At 50.8% G+C, this 23,295-nt stretch overlaps 1 protein-coding gene and 1 long non-coding RNA gene across 5 annotated transcripts; one reads left to right on the top strand and one right to left on the bottom strand.

Annotated features, from left to right (window-relative positions):
- The first annotated feature begins 1,334 nt into the window (after positions 1-1,334).
- On the top strand, positions 1,335-17,332 carry Tgif2 (TGFB induced factor homeobox 2). Of its 4 annotated transcripts, XM_085697135.2 has the most exons (4): positions 1,616-1,756; positions 5,465-5,690; positions 14,826-14,925; positions 15,043-17,332. In XM_085697135.2, the coding sequence occupies exons 2-4, from the start codon at positions 5,499-5,501 to the stop codon at positions 15,345-15,347; spliced, it is 597 nt and encodes a 198-aa protein (XP_085553261.1). In that variant the 5' UTR covers positions 1,616-1,756; positions 5,465-5,498; the 3' UTR covers positions 15,348-17,332. The 4 variants fall into 4 exon arrangements, with proteins under 4 accessions (XP_085553258.1, XP_085553261.1, XP_085553257.1 ...); XM_085697132.1 differs by lacking the exon at positions 1,616-1,756 and adding an exon at positions 1,335-1,417 and having other exon boundaries at positions 14,826-17,332; XM_085697131.2 differs by having other exon boundaries at positions 1,617-1,756; positions 14,826-17,332.
- Positions 17,333-22,345: 5,013 nt separating this feature from the next.
- On the bottom strand, positions 22,346-23,191 carry LOC125398708 (uncharacterized). Its single transcript, XR_007231519.2, has 2 exons — positions 22,832-23,191; positions 22,346-22,569 (listed from the first exon to the last, which is right to left on the bottom strand). It is a non-coding gene; the product is annotated as an uncharacterized LOC125398708 (long non-coding RNA).
- Between the last annotated feature and the right edge of the window lie 104 nt (positions 23,192-23,295).

Here is a 23,295-nt window from a genome sequence, read left to right as displayed (position 1 = left end):
GGTGGTGGCTCCTGCTCCAGAGAGAAGAGATGGCTCTTACCTACTGCACACGCTTAGCAGGAGATCTGGCTCAGCAGCTAGGAACCAGGTCTCATCCCTACTTTCCCTAGAGGTCCCTGCCTCTAGCACACTGCTAGCCTAGTGGTCAAGGCCCATTAGGTTCTACCTTGTTTACCCAAGTCTCCCCACTTCCTTCACTGTCTCATAGGTCTATGGGTGGAATACCGCTTGGCCAAGAAATGGCTGTGCCCAGCCCTGGGTCTTGGCTTTCCCATTGGTGAAAAGGAGGGTCCTGGGAAATGTCAGTGCCATTTTAGATGGAAAGCTGTGTGGCATTGCTGTTTCAGCCAGACTGGCTTCCATGAAACCCAGGAACACCTTAGGAGTCACTCGATCACCAAAGCTTAGGACTTTCTGGGAGGAAAATTTAACTTTTGCCCCAAAGTTCTTGTGACTAGAGTACAATTAAAAAAAAAAAAAAGGCAAAGCTGTTGCCGGATGTTGTAGGGACAACTGTGGTTTCTGCCGCTTAGGTAGCTGAAGCAGCTGTACGGCTCTTAAGTCTGAGACCAGCCTGGGACCGCAGCTCAACAGTAAAATAATGATAGTAAGATAATAGCAGCAATAAAAAGGAAAAATAAAAACTAAAGACTGTTCCAATGCTGTTGGTACCAGCACAAGGGTCTCAGGTTTCTGGGCCTATACGACCACAAACTCAGAAAAGGCCTCTCTGAGCTGGAGTTGGTAGGATCCGCCATACTTAGGTAGAGAGTCAAGAGACAGCCGACCGTCAGGGAACTTGGAGGCAAGGAAAACCTGAGGGAAAATACACCAGCCTGGACCGCTGGAAGAGCCTCAGCTCGCCTTCCGTCTCCATCTAAGGCTAGCCACCAAAGGAAAGGTTCGGGCTCCATCATGAGATCCATCTGGGCCAGAGTCACCGGCAGGTGTGTTAAGGGTGGGCATCCAGAGTCTAACTGCACACACCTCCCCAGTGCGACTCGCTGGCCGCCTCAGCCGCGCTCCTAGGGCGCAGGCTGCACCCATCCCGGCCGACCCTCGGCGCTAGGCCCCTAGGCTTGGGGTTTTAGGCAAAGTGGCCTTCCCCCGCGACCCTACGGACTGACAAACCCACAGGTCCCCGAGCAGCTGGGAGTTATATCTCCGCAGCTACCGAGCCTCAGTTTCCCCAACCCCACACGGGCAAGCACCCCGACGAAGGAACTAACTTACAGAGGTCCGGGGACTCGCACCCTTTGTGCCCCGACGGCGCCCCACCCCCAACGAGCTGCACACAGTAGGCGCTCCGGAAACGCTCTCCGAAAGGAGGAGCGGGCCACTTCCTGCCCCCGAGCTGACTTCTGGAGTCCGGGTCCCACCGCTCCGCCCCTGGCCCAGGCCATGTGGCATTCCTAAGGTGGGTGGGCGCAGGAAGGAGGTGCCGCGGGCCCGCCCCCTCCGGCGCGTGGGAGGGGCGAAGCCCCCCGGCTCCGCGGACCCGCCCCCGGGGGTGGGCGTAGCTGACCACGCTCCTCGCAAAGTTTGTTTCTGCCTCGGGGCGGTGGGGGAGGGTGCGGCGGGCGCGGTGGGAGGAGAGGGGATCTGACGTCAGGTCGCGAGGTGCTTTCCAGCCGCGAGCTGTCAGGCGGGTGTCAGACCCGGCAGGTACGCGGCGCGCTCCCCCGGCGTCCCCCGCCCCGGCCGGGCCGTCCCGCACCCCATCGCGGCCGCGTGGGCCGGAAAGTCGCCGGGGAAGGTGAGTGCGGGGCGCCGGAGGGCTGGAGACGAGGGCGGGGGCGCGCGGACAACTTGGAAAGTTTCTTGGGGCGGCGGGGCGGGGGAGGGGGCGTCGTCCCGGCGCGTGCGACAGTGGGTGTGTGAGCCCGGGGGTGTGTGTGAGTCCCGACCGCTGAGCTCTGGCGCGGGATGTCCGGGGGAGTGGGTTCGTCCGGGATCCTTTGGGGGGGAGTCGGCTCCCAAAAATCCCAGCCTGGGAGAGAGCGGCCGGTGCCCCGCAGCGGGGTGAGCGCGCGGGGAGCGGGTTTGTTTGGTTTCAAAAGTGCACGTTGCTAACCGCCGACTGCCCCCCCCCCTCGGCGGCCGAGCTGGACCGGGGGCCGCCGAGTGACAGCTGGAGGTGGGGGCCGCGGGCGGGGCCCCAACGAGGAGGGCTGGGGAGCCCGCGCGAGTTCCCCTTTCCTTTGGAACAAAGGAAAGTCTGTCTCCGAGGCATCTGTCACTCCCGGGCGGGCCAAGACTGTGGGGCGCGTGGGGCTGGCGACGGGGAGAAAGTTTGTGCGCGCCGGGACCCCGGGGCCAGGCGAGGGGCAGTCGAGCCTTCTGCGGGGGCTGTGCGCGTCCCCGGTGCAGGGGGGGGCGGCCAACATGGAGTCTGGGCGCAGAGCTGGGGGGGGGCGGCGCGGAGGTTGGAGCCCAGCCCCCTCTCTTCCCCTCCCCCTCCGTGCCGAGTTCGGAGCACAAAGCCGAGCGCGCACGCTCCGGCGGCCCCGCGCCCCAAGAGTCAGCCTGCGCGGAGTACCGGGGAAGGGGTTGGGAACCAAACTTTTTCCTGCCCCAGAATGGACACGTGAGTTGTTTTTTTTTTTCTTGCAGAGTTCCCCCGGGCCAGGTGGCGGGACTGCAGGGGAGCTATTGCTGCTTCGTGAATCTGGAGGTGGGGGGAGTTATGAGGGGTGAGGGTGCCCTGAGCGCGCGCGGGCCGATTCGCTGGTGCCCCATGAGCCATGTGCTCCGCTGCGTCTGGGCCGCGGGGGAGGTTGCGCGCTTTGTGTGAACTGCTGAGAACTCCAACCTCTGTGTGCGGCCTGGGGGAGAGAATCTGGAGCTGGGAGAGTTGTCAGAAAGTTCCTGTGGGAGTGGCTGCAGCAGATGGTGTGGTGGGAGTATGTAGGAGATTGCTTGGGGTGCAGGGTCCAAGAGGTGCAGCCAATAACCCAGTTAGGGTGAAAGCTGGTGGATGGCTAGTATGATGACGTGCGTGCTCGGTCGGAGAGATCGTGGGTGGGCAGGTCACTTGGAGTTCGTGGGTGGGCGGGTACAGGAGTTAGGCTAGTCTTAAGAGTCGTTGTAGTCGTTGGTCATAGGTATGGAGTGTAAATCGTGTGCGTTCGTAAAACTTGGGGAGCTTGTGGGATGTGAGCAGTGGGCCGAGTCGGTTATTTGAGCACTGTTAAATTTGCACGGGTAACATCGAGGCATTACTGGGATGTGTTTGTTTGGGAAACCTGCAGGAGAGCTTGGGGTGCAGGATCCAGAGGTGGAAAAGTTCCCTCTGAGGGATCCTCCTCTGGCCTCACACTGGGAACTCTGAAGACTGGATTCTTGGCTGGCAGCCAGAGTGGAATTTGTAAAGATGACCTTCAGTAAACTTTTCACAACTGCCAGGGCTGCATCCCTGAGCTGCTGTCCCAGCTGTCCTGGTGGCTGAAATGCAGTGTCTGCTCTCAGAAAGCAGACCATTTGTGATACTTTGAGAAACTGTACCTCTGAGCAGAGCCCGGTTCGCCTCCAGGTGGCCTGGCTGAAGGTAGACCCTTCCCTCGAAAGTCTGGCTTAGCCAGCCCAGAGATCTGGGCTCAGGCCCAAGTCGAGGAAACAAAACCTGAGCGATGCCAGACTCCGTTGGCTAGGCCTGCTGGGGAACTGTTAAAAGGCAGAGAAGGGAGGAGCCTTGAGATTCTGGCACAGCCCTGGCCTAGAACTTGTGCTTTTAAAATGTAAATTTCTTTTGCTTTTGTGAACAGGAACTTTGGTGGAGGAGCAGCTGATGTGAGCTATCTAGGCAGAAACCTTCCTTCGTTGAACAGGGAAGGAAGGAGGGCTTCAGATTCAGAGAAAGGAGGACACTTAACTAGAATCACACAGCACAGTGGAAGTTAAAGCAGGGACCAGAGCCACACCTCATTGATCTGGATTCTGAGACCCGGCCCACGAAGAGGGTCTAAGAAACAATCACAGGAATGACTCACTGCTCCCTGCACTCCACAGTAGCTGGCCACAGGACCACTGCGAACAGTTTCCAGGCCTGCCTCTAGGCCTTGGAAGGAAGACTACCCGATACTAAATACTACTTTATAAGTTTTAAAGTTTTTTCAGGTTTAATCTTTTTAAACTTGATGTGTATGAGTGTTCTGCCTGCACGTATGCATGTGCACCTCAGAGGTCAGAAGAGGACACCTCATCCCCTGGAAGTGGATTTATGGATGATTGTGAGCTACTGTGTGGGTGTGGGGAAGGCACAGCCCCAGAAAGTCACTTTTAAATAAGAGCAAGCATGGGGGGCGGAGCGCTGGAGAAATGACTCCGTGGTTTAAGAGCATTTGTTCCTGCAGAGAACCTGGGTTCAGTTCCCAGCACAGACATAGGCTCACAATCATCTGTAACTCCAATTCCAGAGGATCCTCCTCCCTCTCCTGGCCTCCCAGGGTACTGCATCTGTGGTGCCCAGACATACACTAGGCAGAATATCTATATGCATTTAAAGAAAAGAAATAAAACCTTGGGAGGAAGAAAGAATAGAGTAAGAAGATAATAGAAGAGTACTTTGATCGAAGAATATTATAGTATATAAAAATTCTAAAATAAATAAAAACAAAGGCTAATGCCTTTCTGTCCCCCCAGCCCTAATTTACTGCTAATCCAGCCATGTTGTAGCAAGCATCAAAAGTGTACTCTCTTTTCTAATTTATTTGTTCATATGTATGAGTGTTTTGTCTACACATCTGTACCACATGGGTGCCCACAGAGGTAACAAGAAGGCATTGAATCCCCTGGAACTGAAGTTACAGATGGTTGTGAGCTACCATTTGCGTGCTGGGAACTGAACCAGGCAGGTCCTCTGGAAGAGTAGCCAGAACTCTCGACTGCGGAACTATTTCTCCAATCCCACTGTACTCCTCTCTGTGACCAAATAGTTCATTTGTTCTGCCATCTGCTGAAAGTCTCTTGGTAGTTCCCACCTTTCAGCCGCTGTGGACATTCGTGCACAGGCGTCTGCACGGCCCCATGTATGTGTTTGAGTTCTGGTCATGTGGTAGCTCCCTGGTGCCTTTGGCAGCTTCCTTAATCTGTTCCCTCACGTATAAAATGGTAAGTTTCTCCTGATGATTGTCAGTGGGGAGGCAGAGACAGGATCATGATTTCAAGACCATCCTGGGCTCTGTAGTGAGACCCTGTCTCAGTGGAGCTGCAGTGGAAAGCTGTAGTTCTTTAGAGTCCCATTCTGTTTTTAAAGGAGGTGCCACATGTTTGAGTGGTCCTCTGTTCTGTGAATTGGCATTTTGTGTTCGTCCTTCCTTGCTCGGCTATGCTGAGCATCTATCCTTGCTCAGGCTATGGTAGTGTCCACGATTTGTAACTCCGACTCGTTTTTGTGCTGGTGGATTTGTTAGGGGGCAGGCTTAAGTGGTAATGTTATTCCCATCCCCTTTGTCACTTGTCCTAGGCTCCCCAGAGGTCCAGCCTAGCCCCTAGGCACCATGTCGGACAGCGACCTAGGTGAGGATGAAGGCCTTCTGTCACTGGCCGGCAAGAGGAAGCGCAGGGGGAACCTGCCCAAGGAGTCGGTAAAGATCCTTCGGGACTGGCTGTATCTGCACCGCTACAATGCCTACCCTTCAGAGCAGGAGAAGCTGAGTCTCTCCGGACAGACCAACCTCTCGGTGCTGCAGGTAAGACAGGACCATGCACCAGTCTCTAGCTCCGTCCCTGCCCCCGCGCGGGGGAAGATGAGAACACCCACTCTTGGAAGACAGTCAAGTGGGGTCACTGCAGCTGGACTTGAGGCTGCTGGCCTTCTGAAGGGATAAGGAATTGTTACTAGTGCCATTGCTGACCTTGAAGGTGGGAAGGTGCTGAGCAGCTGAGATGCTATGCAGCCCACTATGCTGTGACTTGATTGCAGGACAGCTGGGTTCTGCAGTGTGGTTAAAGAATGGATTGAAGGGACTGAAGAGATGACCCAGTGGTTAAGAGCACTTCCTGCTCTTCTGTGGATCCACGTTTGACTCTGCACCATTATCAGCCAGCTCCAACAGATGCAACGGTTTCTTGCCTCTTGAGGCTCACATATTCCCATGAATAATTTTCTTTTTGTTTTGTTTGTTTTGAGACAGAGTTTCTCTGTTTAATAGTCCTAGCTGTCCTGGAACTAGCTCTTGTAGACCAGGCCGACCTCAAACTCAGAGATCTGCCTGCCTGCCTCTGCCTCCCGAGTGCTGGGATTAAAGGTGTGCGCCACCACTGCCCAGCTAATTTTCTTTGTCTTAATAAAAAAAAAAAAGTGTCTTAAAAACTGAACTGAGGTAGACAAGTTGCTACATACCTATGATCCCAGGAAGAAGGAAGAGGACAGTGCCTGGTGGAACTGTTAGGAGGAACAGAACCTTTGTAAACAGCACACAGGCCACACTCGAGATGTTCGCACTTGAAGTAATGTCTCTTTTTAGTTGTCCTGTTGACCCACAGAAGGCTTTGCTCTGTTTCCATAATGCTGACCCGCTCAGAACCTTAGCTCCCTAGGAGATCATGCAGTGGGCCCTCGGCCTGGCACCAGGGACTTGTCCTGTCGCACTGGTTTCACAGTTCTTTCCTGAGCCGGTAGCCTTCCTCCTGCTTGTCTCCTGTTCTTTCCTCCTTTCTCCAGCCCACCAGCCGGCTCCCTCTTTCCCTCACTTCCCACTTCTTATTCCTCCTTCCTTGAAAAGGAATGCTAAGCTGTCAGCCTGTAAAAGTCAGCCTAACTTAGCGGTTAGCCCATGTCTGTCCTGAGACAGGGTCTAGATTCTTAAAGGACTGGTTGGCATCCCCCACCCCCTTCCTAGAGGACTCTGGCCCTTAGCCAGGTTGCTATTGTCTCCCTCAGCCACATTTCCTCAGCTGACAATGGGAAGAAGCTCGGAGCACTCTCAAGGATTCCAACACCATTTGGGGTGCTCGCCTCTCCTCTCGTTCTTGTCCTCCAGGGTTCATAGCCAGGGCACTCGGCACCATGGAACATTTCATATTTACATTCTGGGCTCCTCCGTTGGGCTCAGCTCCTATTTCTAGGATACCTTAAGGAGCATCTAGTCTGCGGTGGGGGGGGCAGTGGGGTACAGATTGATGACTACTGGGACAAACAGCGCAGCGGAGACGCACGGTACGCAGAGCCTGGGGTCTCCCAACAAGAACCCCTGGGAGGTGGCTTTGAACTTACAGACTCTAGAGGCAAATTGGCAAAAGCAAAAGGCCTAGAACTTGAGAGCAGAGCTGCCCAGACCGTCCCCTGGTCGCCCTGCCTCCTGCCTTTATCCTTCAGTCACAGAACTACAGATCTGCTCATGTCACACACAGGGACCTCACTGTCCTCAGATGGGCTCCAGACTTCAAAGCACCCCAGCTTCCTTTTCACTTCTTCCTGGGACTGGCGCCTGGTCATGGGCATCTGTGCACATTTGCTTCCCTCTGACAGGGCGCTTGTCTTGCGGGCGCTCTGGCCTGCAGCCTGTTTTGAGTCATTGCTGTCCATCCCTATGGCTCCTCACACCTGTCCTGTCAAACCACTTGTCAACTGTATTGGAACTGCTTCTTGTCAGGGACACTAGTTCTCAAACCTGAGGGATGTCCTGCCCCCTTTTTAAAAAACTGAGAAATTGGGCTGAGTAAGGCACTTGCCTAGCGCACCAAAGGAGCAGGGTTGCCCAGCCCTGCATGAAAGAGCTGTTCTTGTGGTCCCGCCTCCCCTCAAGATATTAGCTTAAATCATTCTTATGTCCTACATGTGTACATGTGTACAAATACAAAACTGAGTTTAAAACGTTCAATTTTGCTCTTAAATACAGCTATAAAACTAATTTTCCAAAGTAGGTAGCAGAGCAATGAAGTTCCCCTAACTGCTCTGTGCATTCTGCCACCTATCCCTGCTGTGTCGTTGACACGATGCGCCTACTCATGATTAGAATGGAGAGAAAATCAAAACATCCTTGTAGAGAGACCAGTGGGTTCCCTAGGACCACAGCCTCCATTCGCAGCATCCAAGTACAGGGCAGGGATCAGCCACTGGATCCCAGTGATGGCCACCTGTTCTGGACTAGGGACCAGTGATGGACTGTTCTGAGAGTTAGGGACCAGTGGAGACCATTAGGCAGTCCCTGAAGATGCCTACCCTCAACCCACACTAGCCTCAGTAGTGTGCTTCTCAAGACTCAGCCTAAAGTACCTGTGTGAAAACTGACAGCCCCTGACTTGATCCCGTGCTTTCCCTTGTCATCGCTGACAGATCACCTGTCACTCAAGACATAAAATCCTATGGCTCCTGCCAGCCAAACTCCGTCACTTGTCTGGTTAGTATAGGTCTCCTCTCTGACCCACATTCCTGCTGTGTACCAATTACCACATTCCTTACTCTGACCAGGTAACCCCAACCTCTAAAGGAGTCAGGTGCTCCCGCAGAACTGGGGCATTCAAAGTCCCGAGGGGGTGGGGAGCAGAGACCTTAGTTTTGTTGTATGGCTCCACTCTGGGTGGTTTTGATCCTTATCTGTCAGGAAAAGGGTCAGTCACTGCAGCTGCAGAAAAAGGAATGTTCACAGAGAAAATGTCCTCCTCCTCAGCTGTCTGTATTCGCTTTCAAAATGTCCTTTGCTCTTAAGGAGGTTTCCAAACTCTGCCACAATCCTTACCCTAAAGGAAGAGAACTCAGATGCACTCACCACTGGCCCCAACAGGTATCTGCAGCAGCCAAGCTGGTTTCTTCTCCCGGGAGCTTCTCTTTTGATTGTCTCTTTTAACTTGCCCTGGAGCCATGCATTAGCAAGTCAATGAGTCATGTAAGTAAATGGTTTGCTGGGTTTTGCCCGGAGCAAGGCAATTGGGAGACTAAAACCCTGAAGAAGATCTCCTGTGGAGGATTTTCACTGGTCTTTTGACAGTTCAGGCTCCAGTTATTGGTTGGACTCCTGGGCTCCTGTTTACTGGACTGCCTGGAGGGTCCTGCGGCCCAGCTTCACCACCACCTGCTCTGCACGGGGAGGTCTCTGCTGAAGGCAGCCAGGCAGGCTCCTCTCCACTAGACCCTCCCTTCATTTCAGTCTCTCCTGAGCCCAGGGCTGCTTAGCAGGCCCCTTGGTAATGCCCTGGGGTAACAGAGGAGCCTGTGTGAGCCGGATGGGAGGAGTGGCCTGTCCACCAGTTCAGGCAGACACTATATTTATGTCCTATCCTCACCAAGCTGGGGCTTCCACATGTCTCCTGTTCCCAATACCCTTCTGTGTATTTTTTGACCTTCTATGTGACATTTTTTTTTTTTACTTGAATAAAAGAACTATCAAGGCACTCACAAGAACAGGTTACACCAGGGGAGAAACCGCTGTTCCTAAGCCTGGGTAACAGCTCTTCGAGGCCCTTGTTTAAAAACATACATTGTCAGGTGGAGGTGGCGGCTCACATCTATGATCTCCAGGAGGACCGCCACGAGTTCAGGGTAGCCTGAACTATACAGCCTCTGGGGGAAAAATGGACCTAGCAAGTTCTGTGGGCTACATAGTGAGACGTGAGACCCATCTTTAAAGAGGTAGGTAGAGGTAGAGACAACAGAAATAGCTTGTCAGCTCCACCTCATTCTCCTTGCCCCAAATCCATAAGCCAGATAGGAAATAGCTATTTTAACAGATTTTTAAAAAATTATTTATTATGTATATAGTGTTGTGGGCACCAGATCTCATTACAGCTGGGTGTGAGCCATCATGTGGTTGCTGGGAATTGAACTCAGGACCTCCAGAACAAGCAGTTGGTTCTCTTAACCTCTGAGACATCTCTCCAACCCCTTTTAGCAGATTTTTTTAAAATCTCTCCAAGGAGTAGGTGTGTAGCTCAGTAGTAGGACACTTACCTAATATGCATGAGACCCTGGATTCAATCCCCAGTGCTGGGGTGGGGGACGGTGGAGGAAATCTATGATGAAGGGTTGAGTGTATAGTTCAGTTGGTAGAGCTTGACCCTGGTACTGCCTAACACTAGGGGCTTCTCTCTTGTCCCCTGCACATGTGCAGTTTTTGTTTTTTTTTTTTAAGATATATTTATTTATTATTATGTATACAACATTCCTTCCATGTTTGCTTGCATACCAGAAGAGGGCACCAGATCTCATTATAGATGGCTGTGAGCCACCATGTGGATGCTGGGAATTGAACTCAGGTCCTCTGGAAGAGCAGTCGGTGCTCTTAACCTCTGAGCCATCTCTCCAGCCCCCACATGTGCAGTTCTATGGGACAGGAAGGCAAAGCAATAGTCTATCATATATCTGTGCATCGGGGTGCTGTGGCGGGGTGTCCTGGGATTTTGTGCCCACACGACTGCTGGTTGGTGCCCAGAAAGCCTTCCTACTTTCTTCACAGCGACATTCCTCCCAGCTGTGCTAGATAGGTCACCAAAACAGTCCCTGCTCCCTGCTCCCTCCACCTCACACCAGAGGTAAAGTAGAGAGGTGCATGACTCCTATTACAGATGGCTGAGGGAGGCAGTACTAGGAAGCAGGTGGACAGGTGCTGCCCTTGGTGGGAGAAAGGGTCTTAAGCGCACTCCCTGCCACTGGCCGGTCATATCGCAGTCTTCAAACCTGAGACCTACAGGAAAGTTACTGGACTCCTAGCGATGGCCACCCCTTCAGCAGTGGAGGTCGTCACAAACCCCACGTCAGAGACTGGTGAAGACCCAGTGAGCAGGTCCATGTGGAGCTGAGCTTTCATGCTTGAGCGAAGCTCTTAAGGCTGTGAGAATTACTTAGCTGCCCCTGTGTGGGGGGGGGCAAGCGAAGAGTGAGACCTCTAACCAAGAGGGTGAGCATCCCAAGGCAATGCGACTGGGCACATCTATCCCTTCATCTCTGTACTCCCTCCTCTAAGGCTTTCAGGGCGCTGCCTACTACCTCGCAGGCTTGCGTGCACATTTAGCAGGCTGTCCATGAAGTGGCTGGCAAGACACCGATGTTAAAGGTGCTTAAGCTTGTTTCTACCTTCCTACCCAGCCAGCAGTGCAGCCCACCTGTGCTACAGGACCCAGCTGGAAACCAGCCAGTGTCTGCCAGTGCCGTCCTACTGGTGTGTATGTGTGTGTGCCTGGTGACACTGGGGAAACCACTGAGGTGAGGTAAAAATCCGCAGGGGCAGGCCCTGCTGAAGGTGAAGCAGAGAGGGAAAGAAGGGCCACCGATGCCTGTCTCCAGTCAGCCTGACAGGGCTCTGCTGTGGGATGGTGTAACTTGTCAGCTGCGCCTGCTGCAGATCAGTCTCCAGCACGGGTGTCTGGCTCTGGCTAGACATGGCAGAGAGCCCATGGGAAAACTATACCCAAAGGCTTCCTCAAGAGATGTACCAAGAAAGAAGCCTGGTAGCAGGGACAGAGATGGGTACAAGAGCCTGGGTCTCTGGTCTCCTAAGCAGACAGTAGGGAAGTATGATGCATTGGTGCAGCTCTTGGGAAGTAAGAAAGTCTTCCTACTGACCCTTCTTACCCTATAGCAGCTGGTACTTAGGACAGACTCTGAGTGTATCTGCTGATCAACTAACAGGGCAACAGGACTTAGCATGTAAACATCCCTCAGACCACATGGTGTTCCCAACTAGTAAGTTCAGCCCTGCCACCGAGAGTCCACCATCTTCCATGCCCTTTCTTCCCTGTCGATTTTGTGGTGTTGGTGTTGTTGGACATGGGGGTTTGTTGGACTCTGTTGTTTACTTTGCCCAGACTCTTGGGCAACACACATTCACAATCTGTTCATTAGTCCTTTCGTTTGAGGCAGGGTCTTACTAAGTAGCCAAGTGGACCTCAAACTCGAACAGAAATTCCTACCTCAGCCTCCCAGTATTGGAATTACAGGTGCGGACCATCTCAGCTGGCTTCACTGGCTCAGTGACCTTCTAGCATTTGCTACTCTTTTCCCGGTGCTTTATGTGATTGGCCCTGGCCTTAACAACACTTTCACACAGATCTGTTAGCCTTGTCTCTCTGATGATTAATATTGATTTTAATTAAGGAAGGGTTTGTTTTTATTGCTCATAGTTGCAGGGGCCTGGTTCGTTATCACTTGCTCTTTGTTTCTAGGTTAGTTAGGAAGCGGTGGCATTAGTGCGGGGAGGGTGCGGGGGGGGGGGGGTGGTGTGTGTTCATGGCCAACAGGAAGTAGTTAGAGAGGGATCTCTTGGGTTTATATACTATTCCTTCCTGTCTCTGGGTCATTCACCTATTTGTTTACTACTATTGCACCACCAGATAGATGTTAGCACCTCAGGGCAGGGGATACAAGTGTTCTGCCAGCCCCAGCGTACAGCAGTGACAGCCTGACACACAGTAGTCAAACAAGTGATGTGAAAAGAAGCCCTGGAAGAGAGAGCAGGGAGAGGTGAGGGCTCTAACCCAGCTGTTCCAGGCACTGCAGCTGGGCTCTGGCTCCTGAGACAGATGTGGATCCTGGTTCCTGCCTCGCTGAGCTTTCAATCTGCTCACCAGGGAACCTGGAGACAGCCCAACCCATTTCATGGTTAGAAGGAAATCCTATGCACTGTGCTGAGTGGCGGCTGTTGGAGAACTCTGCCTTGGAGACACGGAGCCTGCACCTCTGTCCACCAGTAGGCGAGAAAGCATTCCAGAAAAAAGGGACTGTGTTATGTAGAAGGGATAGAGTTGTTTGGAATTTTGGTTTGGATTGGTTTTTTGTCACAGCTTATCTGTGTAGCCCTGGCTGGCCTGGAGCTCAGATCCGCTGCCTTTGTCTCCAGAGTGCTGGACTAAAGGCTGGCTTGTGTGTTTTGTTGTTTTGTTTTGAATGAGCACGGCCCAAAAAGCTGTTTCACATGCTGACAGCAGAAGAGTAGGAGGGAATGGTTTGGAGATGGGGCGGAGGGTTTTAGTGCCTGGCTCAGGAATCTGGACGCAGGCTGGTGGCCGTAGGAGACAAACAGCCTCTTTCTAGCTGGGATCGCCAGCCACTGCACTTTGCAGAATATTACACCAGCCAAGAGGTCAGGAAGAGAACTGTGAAGCTAGGGGTGTTTTGTTGTTGTTTCTCAAGACAAAGTTTATCTGTGTAGCTCTGGTTATCCTGGAATTTGCTCTGTAGATCAGGTTGGCCTCGAACTCAAAGAGACCCACCTGTCCTGAGTGCTGGAATTAAAGGCGTGTGCCACCAGCGCCCAGCAGAAGTTGGGGTTTTAAAGAGTCTTAGGCTGGGGATTAGCTCAGTGATATATCACTTGTCTAACAGGAGCAAGACTATGGGTGCTGTCCCTAGCACTACAAAAGATAAATACGGACACATAGGTGACAGGACAGCCTACAGGCATCTTGAGCTTTGCAGCATGTCACACCATACCACGAGGGGTAGCAAACCTCATGGTCCTGGTGTTGCTTGGAAACAATCTTTCCTCTCCCTGACAGCTCCCTTGGTATCCCTGTGTCCCTCTGATCTACAGCGGCTCTATAGGCTGAGGAGTCAGTCACTCTTAGCATCATTCTTGCTATACCTGCCTACATCTGGCCTGGAAGCTAGTTTCTAAACGGATCAAACCTTTTCTTCCTATCACCTCCCCTAATATAATCTGAGCTACCATCCCATCTCTGTTTCCAGCCTGTTCCCTACATAATAGGTCACTCCTTTGCTTAAAACCCTTCTGTGGGGCCGATAAGGTGACCTGAGGGTCAGTAAGACGGTCCAGTGCACAAAGGTGTTGCTTGCCACAAAACCTGGTGACCTGAAGTTCAATGTCTAGGGCCCACAAGATGGAAAGAGAGAACCAGCTCCCACAAATTGTCCTCTAAAGGCACGTGATGCATATTTGCACACACTCAAGTGTGAGTGTGCATGCACGCGCACACATTGATTCAGAAAACAAAACTCAACCAGGATGGTTACACACCTTTAATCCCAGCACTTGGAAGACAGGTAGGTAGAGCTCTTGAGGTCAAGGCCAGCCTGGTCTCTAGAGTGAGTTCCAGAACAGCCACAAAGTGAAACCTGCCTCAAAAAAGTAAATAAATAAAAAACATAACTCATGGCTCCCTCTGTCCGTAGAAAGACTAAATCCTCACCCTAAGAGTGACCTCCAGTAACCACACTGAACCCAGCCACACGTGCCTGCCTTCAGCAGTTTTCTCATAAAGTACTCTACTGCATTGCTCCTGCTTCCTACCCATCTCCCATTTCAACACTTGCCTTCCAGATTTCCTATTTATTTTGAAATAGAGTCTCATTATTTAGCCTTGACTTTCGTGGAACTTTTATCTAAACAAGACTGGCCTTGAACTTCTGGAGATTCCCCCCCCCTAAATTCTGAGATGAAAGGTGTGCTCCACCACACCCATGAGCTCCCTCAACACCACTGCCCCATCCCTCCACTGGCCAGCATCTTGTCTATTGTTTGCTGCTGTGTCTTGGTGTCTGGAACAGTGAGCGCTTTAGAGCTGTGTTGCAGGATATTTGATTGTGTTGTGACACCCCAAATCTGTGTTAATAAAGTTAACCTTGAATCGAGGCGGAGCCAGCAACTCATTAACAAGAGTTAGTGATGGAGAATATGGAGGACCTAGGATTGGAGAGTGGTGTAGGGAGGGACTTGGAGATTCTTGGCTTTTTATTGAGCCCCTTTTTGGTCTGGGAAGTGCAGAGAGAAGATCAGCAGGTCACTCTTTCATGACTTCTTTGATCTAGCAGGTTTTCGCTCCGATATCTGAAATACCTGACTACCAAGTCTTTACTGGTAATAGAACAACTTAAACACTACATAGCTGTTTTGAATGGAGCTAACTGATGAGTCTCTTAACACTTGTTTTAGATATGTAACTGGTTCATCAATGCCCGGCGTCGTCTTCTCCCAGACATGCTTCGGAAGGATGGCAAAGACCCCAATCAGTTCACCATTTCCCGCCGTGGGGGTAAGACCTCTGATGTGGCTCTCCCCAGGGGCAGCAGCCCCTCCCTGCTGGCTGTGTCTGTACCAGCTCCTACCAACGTGCTCTCCTTGTCTGTGTGCTCCGTACCGCTCCACTCAGGCCAAGGTGAAAAGCCAGCAGCCCCCTACCCACAAGTGGAGCTGGAATCCCCGAAGGCTCTGGTGACCCCTGGGAGCACACTCACCCTGCTGACTAGAGCTGAGGCTGGAAGCCCCACAGGTGGACTCTTCAATACGCCGCCACCCACACCCCCAGAGCAGGACAAGGAAGACTTCAGCAGCTTCCAGTTGCTGGTGGAGGTGGCGCTGCAGAGGGCCGCTGAAATGGAGCTTCAGAAGCAGCAGGGTACAGCACCCCCATTACTACATGCTCCCCTTCCTCTAGTCTCAGAAAATGCCAAGTAGGCACCTGCTACCAGGCGGCTTGAGGTTCCTGGTTCACTTCCCCTTCATACAGAGAGAGGGCTCTGCGGATCACTGCCAAGCATCGGGATCATCTGTCCAGAGGCCTCAGCAGAAAGACAGCAGCTGGTGTCACTGCACTGTATGGGGCCTGTGCTCTGCTGACTGCATTCCTTCAAGCTTCCTATCGGAGGAGACCAAGGCACCAGAGCCAGGCATGGTGTTGCTGCTGCTGCTGCTGCTTCTCCAGAGAGCCCTGGGACACCTGCACTCCAGCCTGCTTTCCTAGGCAGGCTCAGGAAACCTGCCAAGTTCAGACTTGAGCTGGGTCCAAGCTGCCCCTAGGCTGTGCCTCTTTTGGTCAAGCCAGGTGTGTGTGCACATTCCAGCTTACTCGAAAGAAAAGGCCCAGCAGATGTCACAGAACCGACTTCAGTTGAATGTTTAGATTTTTGCTAAATTGTTTCTTTTCTTTTTGCTGTGCTCTGTGTCGATGGCAGTAGGTAGCCCGGAAGCACAGGTGTGGGGAGAGAGCACCTTATGCGATGGAGCTTTATAGACGGGTGATCTGCCGCTGCACCGGGGTGATTGTATAAGGGACCAGCAGAATCACTGCAGCTTTGCTGAATTCCCGCTGGGAGTGGTTGTTTGATTCTTGGTTTGGATTACCCTATTGTAAAAGACAGAAGAAAAATACCTACAGGTGTTGGATTATCTACACCAGGCACAGAAGGGGATAAAGCCGCAGCCAAATCCAGCTGAACCAGATAGCCATTTAGACACAGCAGAGAAGGATGATAAAACCCAGAGACATATTTGTTTCTATTGTATTTTGGGGTGGTTAAGCTAGACTGAAACAGTTTTTATTTTCTTTCTCTCTTTTGGGTGTCGGTCCCCCCCTTCCCCTTATTTTTTGTAGCCTGTTTGGAGTCATTCAGGAGTTTGGCCAGATGTCGAAAGCACCAGCATCTCCTGCTTTGAGAAAAGTGAGCCATCTGCTGGTCAGGAGGCCCTTCAAACGTGCCACTGTTCACAAAGGTAGCTGGGACCTTCATGGGAAAAGGGGCCCAGCACCTGGGAGCGGGTCTGTTTCATCTCCTTTCAAATTGGAATTGCAAGGGCCTGCCTAAATTTCCCAGGGAAACAGATCACATGTGGTTTTGATCTCTTCCCCTCCCTCCCTTTTTTACTTTGCTGTTTTGTTAGTTTTCAGCAACAGTATACCCCATCTTTATATATCCTAAGAAACACTAATCCTAGGTTTTTATTAACCAAAATATTTGTGTTCTGAATAACCAGAAGATTGGAGAAGCCCTGACTGTCATTTCCTGACGTTTACTAGGTTGTAAACACAGAGAAGGGGCTCCTGGGTGTTCACCGACTTAAGAGTGCCTGTCCCAGAGAAACACAACACCATTCTGGCCTTTCTAGGAAGCCCCTGCCACTCATATAGGCTTCCCTACCTCTCCTTGTGGCTTAGCCCCATCCCTTGCTGTGCAAGTGGGAACTGAGAGATTTGCCCTCTGTAGGGGATTGCTTTCCTAGGCTGGATCTCTTGCCTCCCTCCAAGAGATCCAGCATCCTCAGCCCCTCAAGGCACTGCTGGGGAAGGATGAACATGGCAGCTTTGTAGAGTTTGCTGTTTTCCCACTTGTACCCCAACTGTCCGTGAGCCTAGATCCCGTGATTGCTGCAGAATGCCTACAGTAGGGGTGATACTGGGATGAGTGGGAGTTTTCTCCCCCACAGTGCACTGAGCAGGGGAGGGGGGAGGGAGCCATGCTGCTGACATATTCTGGCATTCCCCCCTCCTGGAATAAAATGGGGCATCTGAGGGGTGGGGCAGTCTCTGCTTAGGTTGCTTGTAAAGATAAATCTGGAGAAGCATGGTTGTCCCATTGAACAATATTTGAGCAAAAAACTACTGTAAATAACTGGTTTTTGTCTTTTGTCAAATAAAGTTGTTTGTTTTTATTTTTAAAGTCAAACTGAATTTTTTAAAATTATTTTTATTTTATGAACATTGGTATTTTGCTTGCATCTTATATCTGTGTGAAGAGTTGGATGCCCTGAACAGAAGTTACAGTTGTGAGTAGCCTTATGGATGGGGGGAATTGTACCCGGGCCCTCTGCAAGTGCAGCCAGTGCTCTTGACCACTGAGCCATCTCTCCAGCGCCAAACTGAATTCTTGACCGGACCCACTGTGCTTTTGAGACAGAGCAGTCACTAAGGTTTTTGTTGTTTTTTCGAGACAGGGTTTCTCTGTGTGTAGCCCTTGCTATCCTAAAACTTGTTCTGTAGACCAGGCTGGCCTCAAACTCAGAGATCCACCTTGCCTCTGCCTCCGACCAACCACTACTACGTCTTTACTCTACTTCATCCACTCTTCCTCTGACCACCTAGGTTTGTGCATTCCCTTCTGATCACAGGTAAACACTGGGTTTGCTAAGTGACAAGTGGACTTGGGAGCTGGCGGATTTGTTCCCGAGCGAGGAAAAGCATATTACAATTTGATAACGCACACAAAAAAGCATGTGTAAGATCTGACCACATCTGCTTCAGCCCCAGCTGAAGTCAGGATGACTTCCACTTCCCTCTGTGTCAGTCTGTAAATTCCCACTTGTTCCACCAGCATTGGGTGCATTTTGCCACATCAAAATTATAATTGTGCTGTAAAGTATAAAAGCCAACAAGAGTAGTAAACAGCTCTGCTGGGTGCCTGGGCCTCTGCAGTGATTATCTTAAGTCTCTTGCTTCAGGGTCACTGAGAGATATCCAGACAGTTCCTGTAGTGGTGAGTGGCTAACCACTGCCAGGCATCCAGCTATCTTTAACATCAGTGTGGGCTACGAACTTCTACAATCTAATCTACTGGCTGGTTGGGTTATTTTTTTGTTGTTATTTTTTGTTTTGTTTTAAAAAGATGTTTTAGATTCATTTCATGTGTAAGAGTGTTTTGCTTGCATATGTGTGCCCCAGAGGTTAGAAGAGGGTGTTGGGTGCCCTAGAATTATAGTTACAGAAATTGAAGATGGTTTTCCATCACCATATGGGTGCTGGGGACCAAACTCAAGTCCTTGGCAAGAGCAACAAGTGTTCCTAACTGCTGGGCCATATCCCCAGCCGTGGGTTTTTGTTTGTGTGATTTTGTTTTTTTGTGATAGACTCTCCTGGGTGAACAGTTTGGCCTTGAATTCTTGATCCTCCTGTATTCAAGGTTAAAGAACTGAACCCCAGTATTCACCAGGGCCTGTTATCACCCCCAAACTAGATACTGAGGCCCAAGAGGAAGAGGTAAACCTCAAAAGAGATTTGTTTTTGCTGGGCATAATACAGTTCCAGTACTCTAGGAGTAGAGGCTGGAAGATCAGTGACTCCGAGGCTAGCCTGGGCTACATAGCAGGATGCTATGGCATCTGAAGAGTAATGTTCCCCTGTTGTGGTTTGGACCTGAAGTGTCCCCTGAAGGCCCTTCAGTTAAAAGCTGCTGGAACCTGGTGGGCTTTTGGGAAGGGGCTTTTTTTTCCCATATCATGAAAGCTATAATTGATTAGTTGATGGGTGTTTTTATAATTTAGTGGCATAGGGGAGTGGGAACTAAGAGCGGGAACTAAGTAGGTCCCTGGATGGGCCTGCCCTGGCAGAGTCCATACCGTGGCCCCATCCTTTTCCTGTTTTCCTTTCCCTTCCATGCTAGAGTACAGTAAACACCTTTGCTCCCCCTTAAACCTCTAGTCAGGCCCAAGCCAACGTGAACCTTCATCCTTTAAATTATTTCTCGAGGACATTGGCCACAGTGATGAAAATGGGGCTGATCGCCCTGAAGAGGGGCGGTGCGGGGAGCGGACCCACCTGGTGAGGAGAAATGACTTCTGTAAATACTTTTCACAGAACTAAAACCAAACTGCTGGGAGCTACAGATGTAGCCCAGCTGGCAGAGGACCTGCCTGGCATTCATGACGCTCTGGCGACAGTCCAGGCGTGGCAGCTCATGGCTGTAATCCCAGAACTCTTGTAGAGTTGACAATCAAAATTTCAGCCTGTGACTTGCCTGAGTGTGTAAAGGTGCTTGCTGCAAAGCTCAATCACCCCGGTTCAATTCCAGGGGTCTGTGTGAGAAAAAGACCTGATTACAAATTGTCCTTTGCTCTCATGTACTGTGGCACGTGTGTCCCCCCTGTAACTTTAAAAGCAGAAAGTCATCTTCAGCTATATACCCAAGTTGGAGGCTACTGTTTTGTTTTTAATCTCACTATGTAGCTCAGGCTAGCCTCAAACTCAGGGTCCTTCTGCCTCAGTCTCCCAAGATACTACATTGGTCTTTTACTGTGTGTTGAGAGAGAGATTTCCCACCTGCTAAGTATATGTTATAACCCAGCCTCCAATCTTAGCAGTTACAAGATAAAGAAAAAAGATTTTCCAGGTAGTGTTGACAAACTTTAATCCCAGCACTTGGGAAGCAGAGGCAGGCAGATCTCTGTGAGTTCAAGGCCACCCTGGTCTGCAGATTGAGTTCCAGGACAGTCAAGGCTACACAGAGAAACCCTGTCTCAAAAAACAACAAAAAGATCTTGGGGGCTGGAGAGATGGCTTAGCAATTAAAGAATACTGACTGCTCTTCCAGAGTCCGGGGTTCACTTCCCAGCACCCACATGGTAACCTGTGTGTAACTCCAGTTCCAGGGAACTGACACCCTCACACAGACATACGTGCAGACAAAACACTAATGCACATAAAAATAAGAATAAATTTTAAAAAAAATAGGGGCTGGGGAAATAGCTCAGCGGTTAAGAGCACTGACTGCTCCTCCAGAGGACCCAGGTTCAATTTCCAGCACCCACATGGCAGCTCACAACTGTCTGAAAATCCAGTTCCAGGGGATCTGACACCTTCACACCAATGCACATAAAATAAAAGATAAATAAATCATAAAATTTAAAAAATAAATAAATTTTTAAAAATAATAAAGCTGGGCAGTGGTGGCAAATGCCTTTAATCTAAGTGCTCAGGAGGCAGGGAAGGGAGGATCTCTAAATTCAAGGCCAGCCTGGTCTCCAGAGTGAGTTCTGTGACAGCCAAGGCTACTTAGACTGTCTCAAAAAACCAAATAGATGGATAGACAGACAGATGATAAATGGATCCTCTCTGAACTTTCTGACTTCTTAGCCCTCAGCAGTCTATAATGACCTGAAGGCCACCTTCCTGGGATTGTCACTTAAATCACTACCCTCTCACCCTTGGGTGTTGGGCCCTGTCTCCCCTTACTCCCTGGGGTGCGTCTCTGAGGACAGTTCTGGTCAGCCAGCTAAAGCTTCCTACTAATTCTTGTGCTCACTCGGCTAGCCTGGTGATTTAGCTACAGGGCACAGTCCATCTTTGGTATGGTAATTTCCCACCTGCCAAGGTCTCTCTCGCTGCTGTCCACCCCCTGCCTGGGAAGGAATTCCCTACAGGGCCAGGTCCCATGTGGCGCCAGTTTCCCCTCTGGTTGGGAGGGAGTTCCCTTACTGGGGCCAAGGTATATTAGCCTTGCATTCGGCTAAATAAAGTGGCATTTGGTGGTCTCTTGTCGAATGACCCAGATCTCTTGTGTGTCTTTTGTTCAATCTCCAGGCCTTTGCCCAAATTCGTGTAAGGTACGGAAGGCGCGCGACCCGTACTGAGAAGGGTACCACAGAATCGGGTGGTACACTTGGGCTCCACATCATAGATTGAGCCAAAACTGTACGCTATACACAAGTACACCTGGACTTCCCTGTCTTCACCATAGCATGGGCAGTCGCTTTCCCCACAGTACGCCAGGTTTCTGTGATCCGTCAGTGTGTATCAGGCCAGCTGAGCATACCTTCCTCTCCAACCTCACTGCAAGCAGCCGCCAGGCACACAGGCATTCTATTCAGTGGAAAGGAAACAGTCACGGTTGAGACCATGTGTTTGACATGCTAAAAATCCTACACCTTACGAAGACAAATTGTGCTCTGCTTCCAAATCTGTCTCCCATCCCCAAACCTGACTTCATCGGTTCTTTTCCATCTTAGACCACCCAAGATGTTTATTTTAACCAGATGGATGCCCTGGGATTCAGCCAGATCCCTCACTTCCTAAGATAAGAAAGCCTGGAGAGAATTCAGAAAGGGAACCAGTCAGTCTCACACATGACTCACATACCTTCTAGGCTAGGGCTTACCAGGGCTGCCAGCTAGTCTTTGTCCAAAAACCTGAAGCACAGATCAGGTTTCCAGCACTTTACTTAACCTCTAATTTGCTGGTCACCTTGAGCTACATGGCAGATCCTTCCGACCACAAACCTTCAAAAATGTCCCAGATTCTTATGTAAAATTCTTACATAAAAATAAAATCTGTTAAATCTAAGAATTAAAATTGGACTTCACAGTCTATAACACAAAGAGTTGGTAGATTTTTTTTCCCTCCTGTAAAAGCTATTTGCAGGAGTTTAGGGCTAGGTGTGGTGGTATAATCCTGTAATACTTACATCGAGGACGTGCAGGCAAGAGGATCAAGAGTTCAAGGCTAGCCTCAGCTATAGTGAATTTGAAGTATGGACTACATGAAACTTTGTCTCACATATTATGTAGATCAGGCTGGCCTTGAACTCACAGAGATTCACCTGCTTCTGCCTCACAAGTACTGGGATTAAAGTCGTGTGCCAGCACACATGGCAAAATAAACTTTTAAGAGTATACATAGGTTGGGATGGTGAGGCATGCTTTTAATCTCAGTACCTTGGGGAGTCAGAGGCAGGTGGATTTCTGTGAGTTTCAGGCTAGCTTAGTCTGCAAAGCAATTTCCAGACCTGCTAAGGGCTACATAGTGAAAGCCTATCTATAAAACACACAAACACACACACAGAAGGAATTGGAGAGATGGCACAGTGACAACCAGTGAATCCAGGCTACTTTGCCTCTATAAACTTGCTGCGTAAAAGTGATGTTCCTTGATCTACTGGCTTAATATTAACACAACTGTGTGTGGCACCATCTGGAGGGTGAGGATTGTTTTTATTCATCTGAGACAGAATCCTTCACTTGTATGCCAGGCTACCCTTGCTAGGTAGCCCATGCTAGCTGTGACACAGGATCTTGCAGGGTAGCCAGGCCAGCCTAAAACTCCTGCCTGGGCTGCCACGGCATGGGATACCCTAGAATGTGTACCTCTGTACAAGTTCGCAGGGGTGCAGCAGCTACCGGCCGTCCAAAACATACTCTGAAACGGGAACAACAAACAGTGAGAGCGCAATACGTATCCTGACACCTACTACTTTTCTGTTTCCCCTGCCGAAGTTCTTTACTGGTTCCAACTTGCCTTATCCTTAGAAAATCATTTTTTTTTTCTTCTCTTGGGATCTTAGCCTCACGTTTGTCAGAAGAGCATGCTCGGCAAGCTGAGTTGATAAGTTATACAAATTTTTCCCCCTTTTCAGACAGGCCCTGCTATGTAGCCCAGGTTGATGTGGCCTGGGACTCACCATTCTCCAGATGGTAGATAGACTCGAGCCATCGCCAGGCGAGGTAACTTTATTTTTCCATAGTCGTGACGGTGGATGAGTTACCATCGTGAACAAAGTCTTGAGTAACTTGTAGGTTTAGGGCAGAATGCACTGTCGCTAACTCCAGCGGGGCAGCCTGGGGCTCCAGGGGACCAAGGACCTGGCTCTGAAGGTGCGCAGGCAGCAAGGCCACTTCTACTCGTCGCTCAAGGGGACGAGCCACGGCTCACTCGGCAACGTCAACCCTCGGCTTTCCTCAGTCTCCACAGCGCCTCCTCGAGGTCAGATCCCCTCCGCGCCGCGCTTGTCCCTTCTCGCTCACCCTACCTAGCGCCTGATCGAAGCTTTTCGTCACTTCCGCTCAGAGGAAGGCGCTTGCGCCGAGGCGTCGCCAAACTTTCGGACAGACGGCTGCGTGGCTGCCGATTGGCTGCGTGCGCACG

The sequence above is a fragment of the Myodes glareolus genome, chromosome 10, assembly GCF_982192425.1.
Source record: "Myodes glareolus chromosome 10, mMyoGla1.1, whole genome shotgun sequence".
In the NCBI taxonomy this organism is placed as follows: Eukaryota; Metazoa; Chordata; class Mammalia; order Rodentia; family Cricetidae; genus Myodes; species Myodes glareolus.
Note: the sequence above shows the minus strand (reverse complement) of the source record. Positions and strands in the feature narration are given on the sequence as shown.